The 24123-nt window shown below is 39.9% G+C and overlaps 1 protein-coding gene across 4 annotated transcripts in view; it reads right to left on the reverse strand.

Annotated features, from left to right (window-relative positions):
• The window catches only part of AMN1 (antagonist of mitotic exit network 1 homolog), a 67902-nt gene extending 47948 nt beyond the window's left edge, over positions 1–19954 (reverse strand). For 2 of the 4 annotated variants that reach the window (XM_070371305.1, XM_070371308.1), the window contains exon 1: positions 19803–19954. In XM_070371305.1, coding sequence (XP_070227406.1) covers positions 19803–19840 — 38 coding nt within the window. In that variant the 5' untranslated portion in view covers positions 19841–19954. Of the gene's footprint in view, positions 1–16645; positions 16710–19802 lie in introns of all 4 variants that reach the window. The other 2 variants (XM_070371307.1, XM_005898243.3) reach the window with 2 other exon arrangements.
• Positions 19955–24123: the final 4169 nt, after the last annotated feature.

Raw genomic sequence — 24123 nt, forward strand, 5'->3', positions numbered from 1 at the left:
ACCACAAAGATTCCACAAATAGTACAAATCACAGAGATAATAAACTTAGTGCCAGTATTATATATTACAGAGTTATCAAGGCAGGCAACAACCAAGACCCATACAACCAACATATTTCATATTGATATGTGGCCTGAAATCCCAACTATCTGAGATACTTGTATGTTAAATAAATACAAATCTTTCTTAGTTTCTGCCTACAAATACTTTCACATATACACACTTGAATTTTTTTTAGTGCAGTCTTTTTCTTTCTCTTTTCTTCTTTTGGTTGCCTCTGCCTTTCTTTCTCCTATCTTTCCCCCTTCCATTAGTTTAGTTCCTCATGCTATTCCTTGTATATTCTTATTTTTCCTGTGCTTATACACACACACACATTCACTCACACATGTATCTATGTTCTCACACATACTTTTACAAGTTAGGGTGGGGGTGGGGAGAGATCACTGTTTCTTAGAATGGCATCAGTGTATACTCACTTTTCTACAAGCTCTTTCATTTAATAATAATTCTTTAAAGCATCAAGTATAGTTTTAATTCTCCTTTAGTGGCTAAATATTGTATTTCATAGTGTGGATGACTTAGTCATCCCCTATTGAGGAGCATTCCACTGTTTCTAGGATATAACATATGTTGTCAGATTATTTTCTTCATATTTCCATCGGAAGTGTTGGAGAGTTCCCTTTCCTCTACATCGCTAAGCAACAGATGTTATTGTTCATTTTATTTATTTTTCCATTTATTTTCATTATGTCCATTTCCCAATCTCATCCCCCAGCTCTAGGAAATCATTCTAATGTCTAATGTATATCCTTTTGTTGTATGTATCCTTTTAACATGATTGTTCTATGGATGTATTTCTAATTTATGCGTGAGGTATTTGTCATAGATTTGTTTGGTTTTTCACTGAGCACGATTTTTACCATCTGCTTACTCTTAAATGTTGACAGATCTCATGGGTGAAAACTAGTATCTCATTACTAATTTAATTCTTATTTCTCTAATTTCTAGTAAATTTAAAATCTTTTCATAAAGTTGCTGGCTATCTAGTCTTTCCTCAAAATAATCTATTCATATCTTCTATCTATTTTGCTTTTTACTTAAATCTATGAGCTATTTTTGTGGTCAAATACATAACTAATTTTGTATGTGCTCTATAAATATTCAGAAAATGTATATTTTCTATCTGAGAGTTGTAATGTTCTCTTTCTGTGTTTTATATATGTGTGTCTAAATATCTCTCTCTGTGTATGTACATGTATGTGCATATAAATATATTATGTGTGTTAGTGTTAATCTCTCAGTCATGTCCAACACTTTGCAACCCCATGGACCGTAGCCTACCAGACTCTTATGTCCATGGGATTTTTCAGGCAAGAATACATTTCCTTCTCCAAGGGATCTTCCCAATCCATGGATTGAACCCAGGCCTCTAGCATTGCAGACAGGTTCTTTACCATCTGAGCCACTGTGTATGTGATTATTCATTGATTAGTATCTTTTAATTCTTCTATGTTCTTATTCTTTCTACTAAATCTGTAGAATTCTTAGTTTGCAATACTTGTATTTTTAAAAAAATAGTTATTTATTTGGCTGTGCTGGGTCTTAGTTGCATCATGTGGGATCTTAGTTCCTTGACCAGGGATGGAAGCCATGCTGCTTGCAGTGAGAACGTGGAGTCTTAACCACTGGACCACAGGGAAGTCCCTTACCTTTCATTTTTTACTTAAAAACTCTCTTGTAATAGATTTTTGTAACTGTCAAGAGTCGCGCAGAATCTGAGAGTTGATCCTACTTACCAGTTTATGAGTTAGCTTTATTATCATTTTATGAATGCTGGCAGAAGAATGCTGGGTCAGTGAAAAATGACTTTATTACTCAGGATAAGAGCAGTAGCCAGGGATCTTCCCTGGTGGTCCAGTGGTTAAGAATCTGCCTGCCAATGCAGGGGACTGGGGTTCGAACCCTGGTCCAGGAATTAAGAACTGACATGCTGCTGAGCAACTTAACCCCATACTTCACAACCACGAGCCTGTGCATCCTAGAGCCTGTGCTCTGTAACAAGAGAAGCCACAGCAATGAGCAGAGTAGCCCCTGGTCGCTGCTACTAGCCCATGGGCAGCAACAAAGACCCAGCTCAGTCAAAAATAAATAAATTAAAAAAAAGAAAAAGAGTAGTAGCTGGAGCTTCATGTTTGTGTTGGTTATCCATGTCCCAGGTCCTACAGTATAATGTAGGAAGGTCGGTCCAGATAGATGTTTACTCATGTAGTGGGTTGTACAAGACAGAAACACTGAGCTTGAGGGGGTTCACCATTTTTATAGCAACCAGAAGCAAGACTGCTCTTTTTGGAAGGAGAAAAATACTTCATCTCTCAAGGCTGTTTACTACAAATGCAACCTTGAGAAATGGCCTAGGTAATCAAGGCCCTGCATTCTTGGTATACCCAGCAAGAATGTGCAGGTCCATGGTATTGCCTCTTCCAACAATCCACCCCAATAAGTTCTTGGCTTAATTCAAATATTCATGGAAGTATGCCACTCTTATCAGCTACTTTAATTTGACCAACAGAGGCTAAAACCTAACCTGTTCAATTTGTCTCTTAAAGCACTTAATTAAAGCTACTATCAATAGCCAACTCATTGGAAAAGACCCTGATCCAAGGAAATATTGAAAGCAAAGGAGAAAGGGGTGGCAGAGGATGAGGTAGTTAGATAGCATCACTGACTCAATGGACATGAAACTGAGCAAACTGTCGGAGACAGTGGAGGACAGAGGAGCCTGGTGTGCTACAGACCATAGGGTCACAAAGAGTTGGATATATGACTTAGTGAGTGAACAACTATCAATGTCGTGGTCTTTATAGACTGGGACCTGGGGACTGGAGACGACGAAAAGAGGGACGCAGGGGACCCAAGTCTCGAGTGAAACAAGGGTGCTTTATTTGTGGCAGAGTGTGCTTATATATCCCCATACAAGGAAGCTTTAGGCAGCAAAAATAAAGTTGAGTAAAAACAGAACCAGGTGAATAACAATCGTCACAGGGCCAAAAGACAATCCATATCTGAGTAACAGGGACATGACTGAATAGTTTACATTAAAGTAAAAGGTCACTGAAGGGAATCCATGTATGTGCTCTGCCTCATGACCTCAGACCTAAGAACTGTGTGCAGCTCTGTTCATTCCTGTTTTCCAGGAACTCATAAGGAACAGAGGGCCCTTGAGAAACAGCACACAAAGGAAGAAAACAACATGTTGGATTCCTTAAAGTTGAATGTCCCCTGACATATCAGTAGTACTCCAAGTAGCAGGATAAGGTCGACCTGCAGTAACGACCTCAAAAGTAAGGTCGTTTTGAGGCTGGGCCTCAGATTCAGCTAACTGTGAAAAAGTGTGGAGTGGGGGAAGGGAACCAGTAGGTGTTAATTTCAACACACAGGATGTGGTCAAAGTCCAGTCTATCACCTCTTACGAAAGATACAAGGGAATTTAGGTGGTTATTTCAATGACTACATTTTTCTTTCTTAGGGCTTTTAATTTTTTAAAATTTATCTGTTATTTTATCTATATTCATCTGTTAAGAATAACTGTTCCTTTGTTTTTGAACATTTCCAATATATTTGTTTTAAAATATCTTTCAAGTTATTCTACTGTCCAAAGTTAATAAAGTGTCAATTGTCCTATTTTCTGTTGAGTCTCTCTCATGCTATTTTGTTCTTTAGGTACTTTGTAAATTTTGACTGTTAACACTTCTTTGGCAGAAGTAGTTTTGCGTGAGAATCCTGTGTTCTTTGTGTTGTGAAAGCAAACCTCATGGTGAAAGTCTGAGTTTTCCTCCTCTTTAAGGACACTGTCTTTGTCTGGTTGAATTGCAATAACAAAATGCCATAGATTGGATAGATTTGCTAAACAAAAGAACTTTAATTTTCACAGTTCTGGATGCTAGAAGTCTAAGATCAAAGTGCCAGCATGGTTGAGTTAGGGCTCTCTTCCTGATCCACAGCTGGCACCTTCTCTATGTGTCCTCTTATGGTAGAAGGGGCTAGGGATTTCTCTGGAGCTTCTTTGTAAAGACACTAATCCAATTTGTAAGATTTTTGAAATGGAGCAGGACCCTATTGTCCTTATCCCTACCCCATGTCCTGTCTGCCTTTTGTCTGTGGAAAACTATAGTCAAAGAGAAAGTTTAATCAGAGAAGTGAGAAATGTGGAAAACAAAGAAAAACAGTCAAAAGAGACCAAATAATAATGTAGGCATTAAGCATAGTCAAGGACTTTTAGTTCTTTCTCAAGGGCTACAGATAATATTCTGAGCCATATCCTGTGAACTGTCTTATAGATATTAAAACATGGGGGTGAATAAGTTAACTACATAGTGACCAGACTGTACCCATGACATGAGCTGTCACAATTCCTAGAACTGGCCTCAAAGAAATGGTAACAAATGGATTTTGGAACTGAAGATTAACTGTACCTAAAACAACCAATTAAAACCAATTAAAAGACGCTTGCTCCCTGGAAGAAAAGCTATGACAAACCTGCTGCTGCTGCTGCTAAGTCGCTTCAGTCGTGTCCGACTCTGTGCAACCCCATAGACGGCAGCCCACCAGGCTCCCCCGTCCCTGGGATTCTCCAGGCAAGAACACTGGAGTGGGGTGCCATTTCCTTCTCCAATGCATGAAAGTGAAAAGTGAAAGTGAAGTCGCTCAGTTGTGTCCGACTCTTAGCGACCCCATGGACTGCAGCCTACCAGGCTCCTCGGTCCATGGGATTTTCCAGGCAAGAGTACTGGAGTGGGGTGCCATTGCCTTCTCTGATGACAAACCTAGACAACATATTAAAAAACAGAGATATTACTTTGCCAACTAAGGTCCATATAGTCAAAGCTATGGTTTTTTCAGGAGTCATGTATGGATGTGAGAATTGGACCATAAAGAAAGCTGAGTGCCAAAGAATTGACGCTTTTGAACTATGGTATTGGAGAAGACTCTTGAGAGTCCCTTGGACTATAAGGAGATCCAACCAGTTTATCCAAAAGGAAACTAGTCCTGAATATTCATTGGAAGGACTGATGCTGAGGCTGAAACTCCAGTACTTTGACCACCTGATGTAAAGAATTGACTCACCGGATAAGACCCTGATGCTGGGAAAGATTGAAGGCAGGAGGAGAAGGGGACCACAGAGGATGAGATGATTAGATGGCATCACCAACTCAATGGACATGAATTTGAACAAGCTTCGGGAGTTGGTGATCGACAGAGAAGCCTGGCATGCTGCAGTCCATGGGGTCACAAAGAGTCAGACGTGACTGAGCAACTGGACTGACTGAACTGAACTGAAAACAACCAAGATGACACTGGTCAGACCACTAATGACCAATTTGAGGATGACTGTCAGAGATTACTTCAGTTTCTCCATGTAGCAACCCCCACTCCCGACTCTCTGCTTGTTGGGATGGGGAGTTGGCCTTTGGGCATATGTTCACCCTCCCTACCAGTTGCTGGCATCTGAAATAAAGCAAACATTCCTTTCCACCAACCCGGCCTGTTTACTGGATTTTGGGCGGTGAGCAGCCAGACCCCACACTTTTCAGTAACAGCTCCACCCTCATGATTTAAACACCTCCCAAAGGCTCCAGTTACTAAAGGCATCACCTTTAGGGGTAGGATTGCAACATATGATACAAAAACATTTAGACCATAATAGGGCCTTATGAATATTCACAAATTCCAAAGCATAGTTAAATGGTATTTTTTCATCTGAGGAAAAAATACACTTGTACATAATAAAGGCATGAGACCCTAGGTTTTAAACAGGAATTCTAGTTTTGACTGGGATTTTATATCCTTGCCATCGATGTGGGCTGCTCCTGGAAGAGTGTGACTTGAAGTAAGGTGACTGCAGAGTCAGCAGAGGTAGATCCTGAAGGTGGGTAGAAAGTCCTTCCTTGAAGGGTGATCCGGGTAGCACATCTCCATGGATATTACTCTCATTTTTTAAGTGATTCATATTTAATAGACTGCAAGTAATAAGACTTATTGGAAAAGACTGATGCTGGGAGGGATTGGGGGCAGGAGGAGAAGGGGACAACAGAGGATGAGATGGCTGGATGGCATCACTGACTTGATAGACGTGAGTTTGAGTGAACTCCAGGAGTTGGTGATGGACAGGGAGGCCTGGCATGCTGCGATTCATGGGGTCGCAAAGAGTCGGACACGACTGAGCGACTGAACTGAACTGAACTGAAGGAATAAGAAGGGTGACAAGTTTAGACACTCTCAGCTCTCATTCTCTTCAACTCTGTTATGATGTTGAAATCAGATGCTCTACCATTAACAGAAATTTATGTCATTTATTCTAAAAGTTAAATGCTTAGCAAAAAAGGATCATTTGGGGAGTAACTGCTTTATTAAGATATAACTGACATAACAGTGGTTTTTAGTGAATCTACAGAGTTGTGCATCCATCATCAGTATCTAATTCCAGAAGATTTTCAATACACTAAAAATAATTTTATACCCATTAGCAGTCACGTCTCTATCCCCGCCACGTTCTATAGCCCAGGGAACTATCAGACGCTCCAGAGAAATCTCAAGCCCTTCTACATGTGAGGACACATAGAGACAGGGTGCCATATTCTGTCTCTCTGCTGCTGCTGCTCCTGCTAAGTCGCTTCAGTCATGTCCGACTCTGTGCAACCCCATATGGCAGCCCACCAGGCTCCCCCTTCCCTGGGATTCTCCAGGCAAGAACACTGGAGTAGGTTGCCATTTCCTTCTCCAATGCATGAAAGTGAAAAGGGAAAGTGAAGCCACTCAGTCGTGTCTGACTCTTTGCGACCCTAAGGACTGCAGCCTACCAGGCTCCTCCATCCATGGGATTTTCCAGGCAAGCGTACTGGAGTGGGGTGCCATCGCCTTCTCCGATATATTACTTGCTAGTGTTAAAATAAAATGGAAATTAAGCTTCAAAATCCTCCAAGAAAACAAAACCAGTTAGGCTATATAAGTGAAACTCCAGATTATTTCATGAACTTAAGCAAAAGTTAACTTAGACTATTTCTTATATATGCTTCTGATAACAATAGGCAAAACTTAAATCATCTTCCAAAATAGTATAAGATAAACATTTTTAACCAAATTCCTGTCATCCGTAAACTTCCACTGTAATAGACCATCATTGTAAATGTTAAATGACTTCCTCATTCTCACTTTATAAATCATCCTTTAACTACATAACTCTGAACGTCTAACCACTTTCAGTTTGAAGTCTCTGTTCATGAGTAGCTTCTTCCTCATTCAAAAAAATATTCATAACAAGCAAATCTCTCTTTATTTCCTTTTGACAGTTTTTGGTGTCAGAAGTGGGACCTATAGACAACCCCGATTAGTCAAGAGCCTGGTGAGTAAACAAGTGCCAGTACTAATAGAGTTCATTGTGCTGACTATTTTCTCACTGACCATGGAGTTTCATGGTAAATCTTTCTTGGATCCAAGCATCACTCCCTTTTGTGTTGAGCTCTCCAATTTTACTAAGAACTGTTACTGAAACTTTTTGGTAAGTACCCAACTCTATTCAAAAAGTAGGGGGTTGGGAGGAGTAATCCCCTGGTTTCATAACAGCTGTTCAAAACAGGACCCCTCAGAGTTAAGATGTCCTAGAGAATCTACGGTGAAGATGGGTTCTACCTGCTCCAAATCACAGGCCAAGATCTTGAGACTTTTTGAAAAAATGGGTGAACTTTATGAAGGATAACTGGATTTGCAGTAGCCACTTTGGGGAATCTTTAATTTAGATATGATAGTCCACCTTAGTGACACCCTTAAAAAAAGAATATCCCAAACTTCTCAGAGACAATGGTAGGCAAAAACTTCTAAAAGACAAAATGACACCAAAAATATCTTCCCTAAAAGAATTCTTATAGCACACAGACAGAAAAATTTTGGTAAAACAAACTCTGGCCATAAGCAGGTAACCTTAATTTATTCCATCTGTCAGAAACAATTTGGATTCAGCTATTTTATTTTTTTTTAAGCTTTATATTATTGTACCTGACGCATGGCTAAATTTTTAAAATGAAAGTTATATGATCTCTGTGTCTATTTATGCATATAGATACATGTATACACAAATTCATGTATGTTATGTGAAAATTTTTAAAGAGCTCTATTTAATCTACTTAAAGGAAAATAAGCATTTACATAAATTATAGAGACTGACCCACATGTTTTTCAAGTTTGTATTATCTGGAATAAACTTTTCTAAATAAAAGCCAACTTAAATGTGTCAGTTTAATAAAACAGGTTTGTCCTCAGGGTTGTCAATATTAAATATAATGTAAATACACAACCATTTCTACCCAGGTTTAATAGTCAAAGAAGTTTGTGCTATTTCTATGCTACAAAATTTGTCAGCAAGAAAAACAATATAAGATGATTATTAGCTGTTTAATGTTTAAGGCCAAGCATATTTATTAAAAACAAGTAGATTAAATAGATGTAAGATAAAAGTTTATACTAAGTTAAATTAAATGATGGATATTCATTACCTATCATAGCTTTTCTAGACTGCTTCTAAATATGATAATATACTGAAACATTAATTTTTACCTACTTTTGGCTTTTTAATTTTTACAATTGTTTATTTTTAAAAAATATTTATTATTATTATTTTTAGTTATGTTGGATCTTAGTTGCAATACTTGGGATCTTGCTTGTGGCACAACGGCTCTTCATTGCAGTGTGAGGGCTTCTCTCTAGTTGTGGTGTGCGGGCTCAATAGTTGTGGCGTGCAGGATTAATTGCCCTGCAGCATGTGGAATCTTAGTTTTCCAACCAGGGATTGAACTCGAGTCCCCTGAATTGGGAGGCAGATTCTTAACCACTGGACAACTGGAGAAGTCCCTACTGAGATTGAGTAATAAGCACGCCTCTTGCAGATTAAAAAAATTACACTATAGAAAATATGAACAGGCCAGTTATGAATTTGAATTAAACTGAATCAGTAATTTAAAAATCTCCCAACAAACAAAACTTCAGGACCAGATGGCTTTATAAGTGAATTCTACCAAAAATTTAGGAAAAAAGTTAACACCTGTTCCAAATAAATCCAAAAAAATTGCAGACCAAGGAACACTTCCAAACTCATTCTGTGAGTGAATATCATCAATCTGATACCCAAACCAGACAAAAATATCACAAAAAAGAAAATTACAGGCCAACATCACTGATGAACATAAATGTGAAAATCTTCATCAAACTATTAGCAAGCTGAATTCAATAGTACATTAAAAGAGTCATCAGGGATGGGATGAATCAGTCTCATCCTTGAATAGTTCAATATCCACAAAGAAATCAATGTGTTATACCACATTAACATATTGTAGAAAAATATCGTCTCAATAAATGTAGAAAAACTTTTGACAAAATTTAACATCTAGTTATGGTAAAAACTCTCAACAAAGTTGGTATAGAAGTAATGTACCATAACATAATAAAGGCCATATATGACAAGCCCACATCTAACATCATATTCAACAGTGAAAAGTTGAAGGCATTTCTTTTAAGATAAGGAACAAGACAAGGATACCACTCTTACCAAGTCTATTCAACGTAGTATTGTAAGTCTGAGCCACAGCAGTCAGAAAAGAAAAAGAAATAAAAGGAATCGATATAAGAAAGGAAGAATTAAAACCATCACTGTTTGCAGATGACATGATACTACACATAGAAAATCCCAAAGCCACCAATCTAAAAAACCATATTTGATCAGTGAATTCAGTAAACTTGCAAGATACAATGTACAGAAATCTGTTGCATTTCTGTATATTAACAATGAACTATCAGACAGAGGAATTAAAAAAAAAACACTCCCATGTTCAACTACATCAAAAAGAATAAAATACCTAGGAATAAATATAACTAAGGAGGTAAAAGATCTGTACTTAGAAAACTATAAAGCACTGATGAAAGAAATTGAGGATGATACAAATAGATGAAAAGATACACTGTGTTCATGAACTGAAAGAATTAATATTGTTGCAATGATCATACTACTCAAGGCCATCTACAGATTCTATGCAATTCCTATCAAAACACCACTGGCATTTTTCAGAGAACTAGAAAAAATAATCTGATAATCTGTATGGAAACACAAAAGACCCCTCAACAGCCAAAACAATCTTGAGTAAGAAGGACACAGATGGAAGTATCATGCTTCCTGATTTCACACTGTACTACAAAGCTACAGAAATCAAAACAGTATTGTACTGGCACAAAAACAGACACATTAGGTTAAATGAAGCAGAACAGAAAGTCCAGAAATACACATTTTGGTCAGTTAAACTATGACACAGGGTCAAGAATATACAATGAGGAAAAGACTGTCTCTTCAATAAGCATTGCTGGGAAAATTGAACAGTTACATTTAAAGAAATAAAAGTAGAACATTTTCTCATACCATATATAAAAATAAACTCAAACTGGGTTAAAGACTTCAACAAAAGGCCTGAAACCATTAAAAATCCTAGAATAAAACATAGGTAGTTAAGCTCTCTGACATTGGTCCTACCAATACTTGTAGGGTTATTTCTCCTCAGGCAAGGGAAACAAAAGCAAACATAAACAAATGAGACTAAATTAAACTAAAAAGGTTTTGCAGAGTGAAGGAAATTATCAACAAAACAAAAGGCCACCTAGTGAATTTAAAGATATTTGCAAATAATATTTCTGATAAGGGTTTAATATCCAAAATATACAAAGAATTCATACATCTCAACATTAAAAAACAAACAACTTAAAAAATGAGCAGAGGACTGGAATAGATACATTTCCAAAGAAGACTCACAGATGGCCAAGAGGCACCTGAAGAGATGATCATTTCACTCATCATCAAGGAAATATGAATCAAAACCACGAGATATCAACTCACACCTGTTAGAATGGACATTATCAAAAAAAGAAGTAACAAGTGCTGATAAGGATGTGAAGAAAAGGGAAGCCATGTGCACTGCTGGTGAGAATGTAAATTGGTGCAGCCACTATAGAAAACAGTACGGAGATTCCTCAAAATAGAACCACCATATGATCCAGCAATTCCACTCCTAAGTATTTATCTTTAGAAAACAAAAACTAATTTAAAAAGATAAATACTACACTACGTTCAATGCAGCATTACTTATAATAAAGATATGGATGCAACCTAAGCACCCACCAAGAGCTGAATGGATAAAAATGTGATATATATTGCAAAATGGAATATTACTCAGCCATTAAAAAGAATGAAATATAGCCATTTTCGACAATATGAATGGGCCTAGAAGGCATGATGGTTAAGTAAGATAAGTCAGACAAAGACAAATACTATGTAATTTCACTTATATGTGAAATCTAAAAAACAAAACTGAACATAACAAAACAGATATAGCTATAGATTTAGAGAACAAATAGATGGCTGCCAGAGGGGAGGGGATGAGGTGAGGAAAAAATAGATGAGGGGGATTAAGAGGTACAAACTTCTGGTTGAAAAATAAATGAGTCATGGGTATGAAATACACAGTGTATAGAATATAATCAATAACTATAAAATATCTTTATATGGTGAGATATTATAACTAGATTTATTGCAGTTATTACTTTGAAATGTGTAGAAATACTGAGTCACTATTTTGTGTAACAGGAACTAATATAGTGTTGTAGGACAATTATGGAGAAGGCAATGGCACCCCACTCCAGTACTTCTGCCTGGAAAATCCCATGAATGGAGGAGCCTGGTGGGCTGCAGCTCATGGGGTCGCTAAGAGTCGGATACGACTGAGTGACTTCACTTTCACTTTCCACTTTCACGCCTTGGAGAAGGAAATGGCAACCCACTCCAGTGTTCTTGCCTGGAGAATCCCAGGGACGGAGGAGCCTGGTGGGCTGCCATCTATGGGGTCGCACAGAGTCAGACACGACTGAAGTGACTTAGCAGCAGCAGCAGCAGGACAATTATACTTTTAAAACAAAAAACAAATTTATAGAAAGATATCAGATTTGTAATTACCAGAAGCAGGGGGAATTGGATGAAGGCATTAATCTTTAAGTTATAGGACTTATAGTTATAGTACAAATAGGTGCTAGGGATGGAATGCACAACACAGCAAATACAATTAACACTGTATGTCACATATAAAAGTTGTTATGAGAATAATTCCTAAGAGTTCTCATCATGAGAAAAATCTTTTTTCTCTGTTCTATTTTGTATCTATATAAGATGACAGATGTTCACTGAACTTACTGTATATGTCAGTCAAGTCATTATGCAATATATTTCAAACTTACACAGTGCTGCATGTCAATTATTTCTCAATGAAACTGTGAGAAAAAGTTGTACTGTAAAAAAAATGTCTCTAAAAATATGTTTTGTAATTATGTATTCATGAATTTGCTAATCTACTATAGGATGCTGCTATATGACAGATAGTTCAACAACTGCATGCTTCTGAGTTTCCACTGGAAAATAAATGTTAATAAAAGTTAAATTTAATAATCAATATATAAAAATAAACACTAGAAACAAAAATGAAAGAAAACAACTTTGTATACAAGGTATGAGAAATGGGATGTATTTCTATATGAAAGTGAAAGTCTATCAGTTGTGTCCAATTCTTTGAGACCCCACTGGTGGTGGCCTGCCAGGCTCCTCTGTCCATGGAATTCTCCAGGCCAGAAAACTGGAGTGGGTAGCTGCTTCCTTCTCCAGGGGATCTTCCTGACCAAGGAATCAAACTCAGGTCACCTGCCCTGCAGGCGGAATCTTTACCAATGGAGCCACCAGGGAAGCCCCAAAATACTGGAGTGGGTAGCCTATCCCTTCTCCAGGGGATCTTTCTGACCCAGGAATTGAACTGGGGTCTCCCCATCACAGGTGGATTCTTTACCAACTGAGCTATCTGGGAAGAATAGGCAGGAATATAGGTTGTGTTTCTGTTATGGAAAGAAAGGGAGTAATTTTATACAGTAACTTTGTAAAGTAAAATTACTGATTACTCCAAAATCAGAAAAAGGACTAATACAAAGTCTAAATGAATATAGAAAGTTGCTTGTTTATAAATTTCATGTTGAAAGGTGAAATTTAGCTAAACTTAAATAGATTTATTTATAAGAGTTTAAAAAATGAGCTCAGTAATAAACTGATACAAATTGGAGGTTCCCCGTCCCCCGTGTTAAAAAGTTTCTTAGATTACTGATCTGTTCTTAATGTTATAAAAGGTTTTACTTTACCTTTTGTGTAATCTATCTAGAAACTAAAGATTCTGTGTCTTAGCAAAATAATTTCCTATGCTTCATATTATCTTTATCAGGTCTGTAATTAGTTAGGAAAACTGAACCTTTGCGACAAGAGGTAAGGCTTTTTGGTTTTATAAAAAAAAATTATTTATTTACACTAATTTTTGTCTGAATTTTCATACTGTTCATGGGGTTCATGGGGTTCTCTAAAGAACCTCTTGATGAAAATAAAAGAGGAGAGTGAAAAACTTGGCTTAAAACTCAACATTCAAAAAACTAAGATCATGGCATCTGGTCCCATCACTTCATGGCAAGTAGATGGGGAAACACTGGAAACAGTGACAGATTTTATTTTCTTGGGTTCCAAAATCACTGCAGATGATGACTGCAGCCATAAAATTAAAAGACACTTGCTCCTTGGAAGAAAAGCTATGACCAACCTAGACAGCACAATCAAAAGCAGAGACATTACTTTGCCGCCGACAAAGGTCTGTCTATTCAAGCTATGGTTTTTCCAGTAGTCATGTATGGGATGTGAGAGTTGGACCATGAAGAAGGCTGAGCACAGAAGAATTGATGCTTTTGAACTGTGGTGTTGGAGAAGACTCTTGAGAATCCCTTGGACTGCAAGGAGATCAAACAAGTCAATCCTAAAGGAAACCAATACTGATTATTCATTTTAAGGACTGATGCTGAAGCTGAAGCTCCAATACTTTGGCCACCTGATGCAAAGAGCCAACTCATTGGAAAAGACCCTGATGCTGGGAAAGATTGAAGGTGGGAGGAGAAGGGGACAACAGAGGATGAGATGGTTGGATGGCATCACCGACTCGATGGACAAGAGTTTGAGCAAGTTCCGGGAATTGCTGATGGACAGGGAAGCCTGGTGTGCTACAGTCCATGGGTTGCAAACAGTCGGACACAACTGAGTGATTGAACAACAGCAAAATGTTATTAATATGTGTTCCAGAAATTACATGAAATTCTTAGAAATCTGACACATCCTAGTATAATGTTATCAGTCATCTTAAAATATTGTATGTCATAGAAATAACTGAATTTATCTGACAATTTTATCATTTTTTTAAATAGGGAACTCTCATCAGATCTTTAACCATGGCTATTTTTAACTCTTTTGTCATTCACAGAGGGTTATTGTTCTACTCTAATTCTTCTCATAAAGCATTTACAATCAACTATAGGCTGGAACAACAGAATGGTTCCAAATGGGAAAAGGAGTATGTCAAGGCTGTATATTGTCACCCTGCTTATTTAACTTATATGCAGAGTACATCATGAGAAACGCTGGGCTGGATGAAGCACAAGCTGGAATCAAGATTGCCAGGAAAAATATCAATAACCTCAGATATGCAGATGACACCACCCTTATGGCAGAAAGTGAAGAGGAACTAAAAAGCCTCTTGATGAAGGTGAAAGAGGAGAGTGAAAAAGTTGGCTTAAAGCTCAACATTCAGTAAACTAAGATCATGGCATCTGGTCCCATCACTTCATGGCAGATAGATGGGGAAACAGTGGAAACAGTGTCAGACTTTATCTTTTTGGGCTCCAAAATCACTGCAGATGGTGACTGCAGCCATGAAATTAAAAGACGCTTACTCCTTGGAAGGAAAGTTATGACCAACCTAGATAGTATATTCAAAAGCAGAGACACTTCTTTGCCAACAAAAGTTCGTCTAGTCAAGGCTATGGTTTTTCCTGTGGTCATGTATGGATATGAGGGTTGGACTGTGAAGAAAGCTTAGCGCTGAAGCTGAAGCTCCAATACTTTGGCCACCTGATGCAAAGAGCCAACTCATTGGAAAAGACCCTGATGCTGGGAAAGATTGAAGGTGGGAGGAGAAGGGGACGACAGAGAATGAGATGGCTGGATGGCATCACTGACTCGATGGACATGAGTTTGGGTAAACTGTGGGAGTTGGTGGTGGACGGGGAGGCCTGGCGTGCTGCAGTTCATGGGGTCGCAAAGAGTCGGATGCGAATGAACTGAACTGATACGCCAGAATGCTTTGTCTTTGTATAGATTCACAGAAAGGACCCTGACAAGTACTCTAGAATATAGCTTTCTGATAATTTTAAGATCACACCAGTAAACTAAGAATTTCTAGAACTCTAATGGAGAAACTGCTTAATTCATAAAACTGGTAACCCAAGATTAGGGAAAATAAAGATTAATTCCAAGAGCCCAAATGAACTGATGAAAATAACTAACTTTTATGACTTTTCTTGAAACATTGTTGGTTCTTTAATGCTTGTTTTCCAGATTTAAAATCTTTTTTTCCCTCTCCTTCTAAGTTATCTAAATCTACAACAATTTGGTATATTTGTAAACAAAAATGAAACATTTTTTTCTCCTTATCTGATTCCTTCAGAATTAAAACAAATTTTAAAAACCATGTTATTGACTATTCCTATTTTCATGGCAATAGATATTTGCATAAATTCAATTAGAATTTGTTTTCCCTGTAATAGGACATAACTGTAATAGGACATAACTGCTAAGTACTTGGCTTGGCTTCTTAGCATAAAGAGGCTTTTAAAGATGTAACCTGAGTTTCCTTGTTAAGTCAGTTTTAAGTATCTAAAGTTGACTTAAAAAAATATATATATATATATTTGTTTGTTTGTTTGTTTTTGGCTGTGATGGGTCTTAGTTGTCGCACAAGGGATCTTTTGTTGGCACGAGGGATCTTTTGTTGCCACACAGGCTCCAGAGATAGCGGGCTCCAAAGTTGTGGTACATAGGGGCTTATTTGCCCTAGGGCCTGTGGGATCTTAGTTCCTGACCAGGGATCGGATTTGGGTCCACAGTATTGGAAGGTGGATTCTTAACCACTGGACCACCAGAGAAATCCCTAAAGTTGACTCTATAGAGTCAATAAAGGACCTTGAATATTACCAAAGCTTTGATTGGAATATCATATTCGAGAATGCACATAAAATCTATTCTTGCTGTACTTATGTAAATAACAAGTCAAGTTTAAAGAGACTAGACTTATTTTACAAATTACTTACTATGATTATCTTTGGTAAAAATGACTATAGAGAGAAAAATTATGTTTAAACAGAAAACTTTGACATACCCATAATCAAATTCTAGTCCTGCTTATTTTCTTGGGTTTTTGTTTCTAACTGTAAACTGGACTGGATCCTGAACTCTTATGGTTTTCTCTAACATCTGGCTACAACTCTTCAAACTAATATTTTCAATTTTCTCCCACCCTTCTGACTTGAAATTAAAACTAAAACTGTTCTTTTCCTCAAACACTACAAGATAAAGCTATAGGTCTTGATATAGACTTCAGAGAATTCACCACAATGGATCATGTATAGACAAAAAATCAACCTTCATACTTACTTCTTCTATGTAGGCCACTCAGACCTCAGCAGAACACCTGATGACATCATCACTGACATTCAAACTGCAAACCAGGAAAATCTATCAGTTTAAAACTGCCATCTTCATTCCACCATCTAAAAATCTAAGCTCAGCTCCAAAAATTTTCTTGACTGGCTGCTCTCTAGACTCAGTAACTGCATTTATACTTTGTTCCAACTAATCTTTAATCTTTGCCTTTCTTTTGTTTCCATAGTAATACTTATTAAATAACTGATTGCTTATACCATATAGAAGATTACTTACATGGAAGCTTACCTATCACACCACCTCCTAAAATAAGGCATCTTCATGTTAATCCCATCCAAAGTAACCATGACATAGTTCAGTACTATAAGACACTAATACTGAAAGGCTTATTTCCACCAGGTCCATAAAGCTTTCTGTGGTCTGCTTCTAAAACAAGACAATGCCTCATATATTAAAACCTAGAGACTCAGTTTATTGGAAAAGACACCAACAAAAAACTGCACTTAAATCTCACTAGGAGAGACTTTATCCTCTGAAAAACTATAATCACAGTAAGAATCTAGAAATTCTTTAGCCAGAGTTATTTTAGACAACTGCATAGCCTTAGACACCCTAACTACCCAAGATGGAGGTGCATGTACTATTGTAAGAGAGCAAGATGAGCACAGCCCTTAGCAGGCAGCCATTGCTGTGCCTCACTACTCTGTACTCTGTTACTAGGCAACAGGTCTTGCTCAGTCATTGCTCAGTGCCCCAATAGGCCCTGCCCACAAGTAACTGTCAATGAAGGGCCGTTAGGGAAGTGATTTACCCAAGGGTCATTGGTGTGGTGGTCATTAGGTGGAAAGTGAAGTAAGAGGCAGATTTAGGTCTTCTCCTGAAGGCCCTCCAGCTCACTCAGCCTTGGGCCAGCAGGTGAGCTGGAGCGCCCAGGTAACACACTAAGAACTGTGTTAGAGCCCTTACTAAGGCCCTCCACTAGCCTTGGCCCAGGCCGTGAACCTGGTCTCCCCATCTGGGTGGTTTGAGGAGACTGAGGGCCAGTTGGGTTGAGTGCCTGGCTCCCTCAGAGATGACATCTGGGCAGGATGTGGGAACCTGGCCCTGAGAGATCTGCCAACTGAGATCTGCCTCCTATTAGCCAGAACTGGGCTCTTGGAGGGTGAAAGTTGTGCTTTGGGACCTTGCCCTTTCTTGTCAAGACACAGAATAACATTCATTTGGTAGAGATTTACAGGAATGTTGTTACCTGATCACGACCTGACCTCAAGAGCAAAGGATCTTACACAAGAAGTTTGTAACAACTAACCACGCCACTCCCTCACCTTTTACTTTTAAAGGAGCTTGCTGAAAGCTTTCAGTAACTTTGGGGTTCTTAGAGCATGAACCACCCATCTCCTTGTATGAATCTGTAATAAATCTCTGTTTCAAACTCTAATGTTTTATTATTGATGCGCCTCACTGGGCACACGGACTTGTGATTCGTTAACAGCATAACTGGTTAAAAAAAAAGTTTCTATGCTAATATACCAAAAAGATCTGAAAGACTAGATGCCAATCTTTCATCAAATAGGCAACACTTCTGAAATATGGGTTCAATCCCTGGATCAGGAAGATCTCCTGAAAAAGGATATGCCAACCCACTCCAGTATTCTTGTCTGGAGAATCCCATGTACAGTGGACCCTGGCAGGCTATAGTCCATAGGGTCGCAAAGAGTCAGACATGACTTAGGTGACTTAACACACACACACTTCTCTTGATTATTTAGTTGGAAATCTCTGCTCTGGAGAATCCTTTTCAATACTTGGCTGTTATTCTCCTGATAGTCATCATCTTAGCCTCCTTAATGCATTGGATCCTCTCTAGAGTTCTAAATGTCTTCAGCGGCTACTCACACATCAAATGTTACCCATTAGTGTTAGACAACTGGAAGAACACAAAGACCCTACTGCCAGTACCCACGGTGACTGTGCAACTACCAGTAAGGGCCATTACAAAACCATCCATCCCAACGCCTACACTGAAGGAGCAGTGAGAGTAACACTATATTGGTTCACTCTCAGCTTGCTGAGAGAATGACTGAAAGTTGGGGATTTTTTTAAATAAAATAAATAGAGACCAGGCTTGAAAAATCCCTCAGAGTGACCAAACCAGTTAAGTCACATAAGCAAAACCAAATCTAGTTTATATCATGAACATAAGTGAAACTTATTTCTTATAAATGCCTCTGACAATCAACTTAAATCATCTTCTTAAAATAGCCTAATCACTTTTAACCAATCTCCTACCATCTGTAAACTCCTAATGTCATAAACCATTGCAAAGGTTAAAGAACTTCCTTATGCTCACTTTATAAGCCATCCTACAATGACATGCTTATAAAATATTCATATCAAGTTAAGCTCTCTGAAATTTCTTTTAATACTAGGCAGTTACAGGCCATAGCGTTACAGGGAGGAGTAAATTTAACATACTTAGAAGACTGCCTAGTATTAAAAGAAATTTCAGAGAGCTTAACTTGATACGAATATTTTACAGGCATAGAAAATCCCCACGGACAGAGGAGCCTGGCTGGCTACAGTCCATGTGGTCGTAGAGTCAGACACGACTGAGCGACTAAGCACAGAACGCCATGAGATAGGTAACTGTTATTATACTAACTTTGTAAGGTTAAGCTACTCTCCATAGTCATACAGCTGGAGAATGGTAGACCTGGGAGCTGAACCCAGCAAGCGCAATCAGGGATTTAAGCGCTGTGTCAAAGAATCAATAATTATCCCCATTACAGTAACTGGGTGTAACTCTGCTGAAGGCTTTTGAGAGCCCCGTCCAGTGTTTTGTTTTATTTTACTAAGGCTTTTAGCTCCTGCCAGAGACAGGCCATTGCCAGGAATCGCCTGGGCGAGGAGCTGTCAAGGCTGAGTTCGGACACCTATCGGGGGACAGAGGGGCAAGCCTGCCGGGCAGCCCACTTGGCACGATTTTTCTCAGCCAGGATAGGAAAAATCACGGACCCAGGAGCAGAAACAGCCTGTGGACCTCCTCGATGGGAGGCAGGAAGGGGGCGGGGATGGGGTGCCGTGATGGGTGGCGGGCGCGGGCTGTGCCGGGGCGGGGCGAGAGGAAGGCGGGCCGGGGCGAACTCACAGATCCAGCAGCTGACTGACCCGCTGGGGGCTGGGCATCGCGGCCGCCCTTCGGAGCTTCTTCCGCGGTCCCGAGGCCGCGGAGATTCAGCCAGAGACCGTCTGTCAACTCCCGCCTCCAGCGCAACGCGTAGTCCCTCGTGACGTCACCCGCCTCTTCCGGTGACCAGGCGCCGGCGCTCTCGCCACTACAGAGGGAGAGCGTAGCCCCCTCGGGGCGGATCCCTGGATGCTGAGTCCGAGAGACAGTGTGATAAACTAGAGGGAAATCTTGGGCTCTGAGAAGGACTGCGTGAGCTGTCATTCTGCAGTCCCGCCGGCGCGGCTTGGGCGGTTTCCCTCGTGGGCTAGCCAGGTGCCGGACCTCTTCTAGTACCTCCTGGAACCTCGCGGCTCTGCGCGTGGCCGCTGTTACTACAGGGGTGCATTTCATGCTGGGCCCAGCGTTAGTGGATGCACACCGGAGACCCTCTTAGATACAGAAACCATGACCGTCAAAGGGCGTGTTTTAGAGGACTGGAGAGTGACGTTTATCGAGCACTTCCTGTAAGAAAGTGAGCACTAAACTACCTGTTTTCAATAAGTAACCATATTTTGGTCTTCCCTGATGGTACCGTGGATAAGAATCAGCCTGCCAATGCAGAGGGCATGGGTTTAATCCTTGGTCGGGGAGGATTCCACAGGCGTCAGAGTAACTAAGCCCGTGAGCCGCAACTACTGAAGCCTATTTTACTAGAGCCTGTGCTCCAGAAGAAGAGAAGCCACTACAAGGAAGAGTAGCCTCCTACCCGCTACTGCAACTAGTGAAAGCCTGCGTGCAGCAACAAAGACCCAGCATAACCAAAAATAATAAAAAGTTAACCATATTCTTTTAATCCTGTGAAATCGGAATTTGTTGTTGTTAGTCAAGTTGTGTCCAACTCTTTGCGACCCCATGGACTGCAGCTTGCCAGGCTTTCCTGTCCTTCATCTCCCAGAGCTTGCTCAAACTCATGTCCGTTGAATCGGTGATGCCATCCAATCATCTCATCCTCTCTCGCCCCCTTCTTCTCCTGCCTTTTATCTTTCCCAGCATCAAGGTCTTTTCCAATGAGTTGGCTCTTTGCATGAGGCGGCCAAAGTATTGGAGCTTCAGCTCAGCATCAGTCCTTCCAATGAATAATCAGGATTGATTTCCTTTAGGATTGACTGGTTTGATCTGCTGCTGTCCAAAGGACTCTCAAGAGTCTTTCCCAACACCACAGGTCGAAAGCATCAGCCTCGGTACTCAGCCTTCTTTATGGTCCAACTCTCACATCCATACATGACTACTGGAAAAACCATAGCTTTGACTGTATGGACACTTGTGGGCAAAGTGATGTCTTTGCTTATTAATACATTGTCTAGGTACGTCATTAGAGAAGGAAATAGCAACCCACTCCAGTGTTCTTGCCTGGAGAATCCCATGGATGGAGAAGCCTGGTAGGCTGCAGTCTATGGGGTCGCACAGAGCCAGACACGACTGAAGCGACTTAGCAGCAGCAGCAGCAGCAGGTATGTCATAACTTTTCTTCCAAGGAGCAAGTGTCTTTTCATTTCATGGCTGCCGTCACCATCCACAGTGATTTTGGAGCCCAAGAGAAATTAAACCAGTCAATCCTAAAGGAAATCAGTCCTGAACATTCATTGGAAGGACTGATGCTGAAGCTGAAACTCTAATATTTTGGCCACCTGAAGCAAAGAGCCAACTCATTGGAAAAGGCCTTGATGCTGGGAAAGATAAAAGGCAGGAGGAGAAGTGTGCAACAGAGGATGAGATGGTTGGAAGGCATCACCAACTTGATGGACATGAATTTGAGCAAGCTCTGGGAGTTGGTGATGGACAGGGAAGCCTGGCGTGCTGCAGTCCATGGGGTCGCAAAGAGTCAGATGTGACTGAGCCACTGAACTGAACTGAACTGAACTGTTTTCATTTTTTTCCCCATCTATTTGCCATAAAGTGATGGGGCCGGATGCCATGATCTTAGTTTTTTGAATGCTGAGTTTAAGCCAGCTTTTTCACTCTCCACTTTCACCTTCATCAAGAGTCTCTTTAGTTCCTCTTCCTTTTCTTCCATAAGGGTGGTGTCATTTCCATATCTGAGATTGTTGATATTTCTCCATGCAATTTTGATTCCAGCTTGTGGTTCACCCAGCCAGGCATTTCGCATGGTGTACTCTGCGTATAAGTTAAATAAGCAGGATGACAATATACAGCTTTGACATACTTCTTTCCCAATTTTGAACCAGTTGTTGTTCCATGTCCAGTTCTATCTGTTGATTCTTGACCTGCATACAGCTTTCTCAGGAGACAGGTAAGGTGGTCTGATATTCCCATCTCTTTAAGAGTTTTCCACAGTTTGTTGTGATCCACAGAGTTAAAGGCTTTAGCATAGTCAGTGAAGCAGAAGGGGATGTTTTCTTGGAAATCTCTTGCTTTTTCTATGATCCAACAGATGTTGGCAATTTGATCTCTGATTCCTCTGCCTTTTCTCAATCTAACTTGTACATCTGGAAGTTCTTGGTTCACATACTGTTGAAGCCTGGCTTGAAGGATTTTGAGCATGATCTTGCTAGCATTTGAAATGAGTGCAATTGTATAGTAGTTTGTACATTTTTGGCATTGCCCTTCTTTGGGATTGAAATGAAAACTGACCTTTTCCAGTCCTGTGGCCATTGCTCAGTTTTCCAAATTTGCTGGCATATTGAATGAAGCACTTTCACAGCATCATATTTTAGGATTTGAAATAGCTCAACTGGAATTCTATCACCTCTACTAGCTTTGTTTGTAGTGATGCTTCTTAAGGCCCACTTGACTTTGAACCCCAGGATGTCTGGCTCTAGCTGAGTCATCACACCATCATGGTTATCTGCATCACTAAGATCTTTTTTGTATAGTTCTTTGTATTCTTGCCATCTCTTCTTAATATGTTCTGCTTCTGTTAGCGTTTCTGTCCTTTATTGTGCCCATCTTTGTGGAAATGTTCCCTTGGTAATTGGAATTATTTAGCTTTATTTTACAGATGAGAACACTACATGACTACAAAAAGCTCAGTAAGAATTTCATCATAGAGGGGGCTTGTATTCAAATCAGAAAGAATTCTAAAGAAGGGGAAACTTTCACCTGGTGGAATTCTCTCTACTTGGTTATACTGCAGAGTACTTGCTACTTTTCAATTCTTTGTAAATTAATTTGTCATTTATATGTCTTCCTTTTGCAGACTTTTGAAAGTTGGAAGACAGTATTGTTCATTTCTTCAAGATGCTGCTTATTCAATCACCACACTTTTACCAGTGCTGAAGGAGGGCAAGAATTGTGCTGGGTGCTGAGGATTCAGTGGTGAACACTTGAACCAGACAAATAAAGGGCAATCGAAATAACTGTTAAATGCTAAAATGGAGTTAGTTCTATTGAAACACCATGGAGGGGTGGAGAGGAGAGCAGATCAGAGAGAAAAACATAGTCTGTTAGGGACTGCAAATAGTTTGGGGTTGCTACAATGGAGAGTGGTGAGAGGCAAGTATAAAAGAAGAAATAGGCAAATTTTTTGTATGAAGAGTAACATACTAATAGTATACATATTTTCGTTTTTGTGGGACATTCTTTGTCACTGAATTGAACTGGGCTCTTGCTCATCTTACCTGAAGCCAAGCCAATCTACCCACAGTGGACTGTGGTGAGAGAAAGTACAAGGCTCCAAGCAAGGGAAACAGGCAACTGATTTGCCAAACATCAGAATTTCCCTCATGGCTTTCAGGCAAGAGTTCTTAAAGACAACCCTGAGGGTGAGGGTGGGCTTCCCGGGTGGCTCAGTGATAAAGAATCTGCCGGCCAATGCCAAAGACATGAATTTGATCCCTGGGTTGAGGAGATCCCCTAGAGAAGGAAATGGCAACCCATCCCATTATTCTTGCCTGGGAAATCCCATGGACAGAGTAGCCTAGTGGGCTACAGTTCATGGGGTCGCAAAGAGTCAGACACAACTTGGCAACTAAACAACAATAAAGGATGAGGGCAGCAGGTGTGTAATCAGCTTGAGGACATTTTTTCTCATTGGTCAGTGGTGAGGTAACAGCATGACTGATGTTTGCTGCTGCTGCTGCTAAGTCGCTTCAGTCATGTCCGACTCTGTGCAACCCCAGAGACAGCAGCCCACCAGGCTCCCCCGTCCCTGGGATTCTCAAGGCAAGAATACTGGAGTGGGTTGCCATTTCCTTCTCCAATGCATGAAAGTGAAAAGTGAAAGTGAAAGTGAAGTTGCTCAGTCATGCCCGACTCTTCGAGACCCCATGGACTGCAGCCT

Source organism: Bos mutus, chromosome 5, assembly GCF_027580195.1.
Source record: "Bos mutus isolate GX-2022 chromosome 5, NWIPB_WYAK_1.1, whole genome shotgun sequence".
In the NCBI taxonomy this organism is placed as follows: Eukaryota; Metazoa; Chordata; class Mammalia; order Artiodactyla; family Bovidae; genus Bos; species Bos mutus.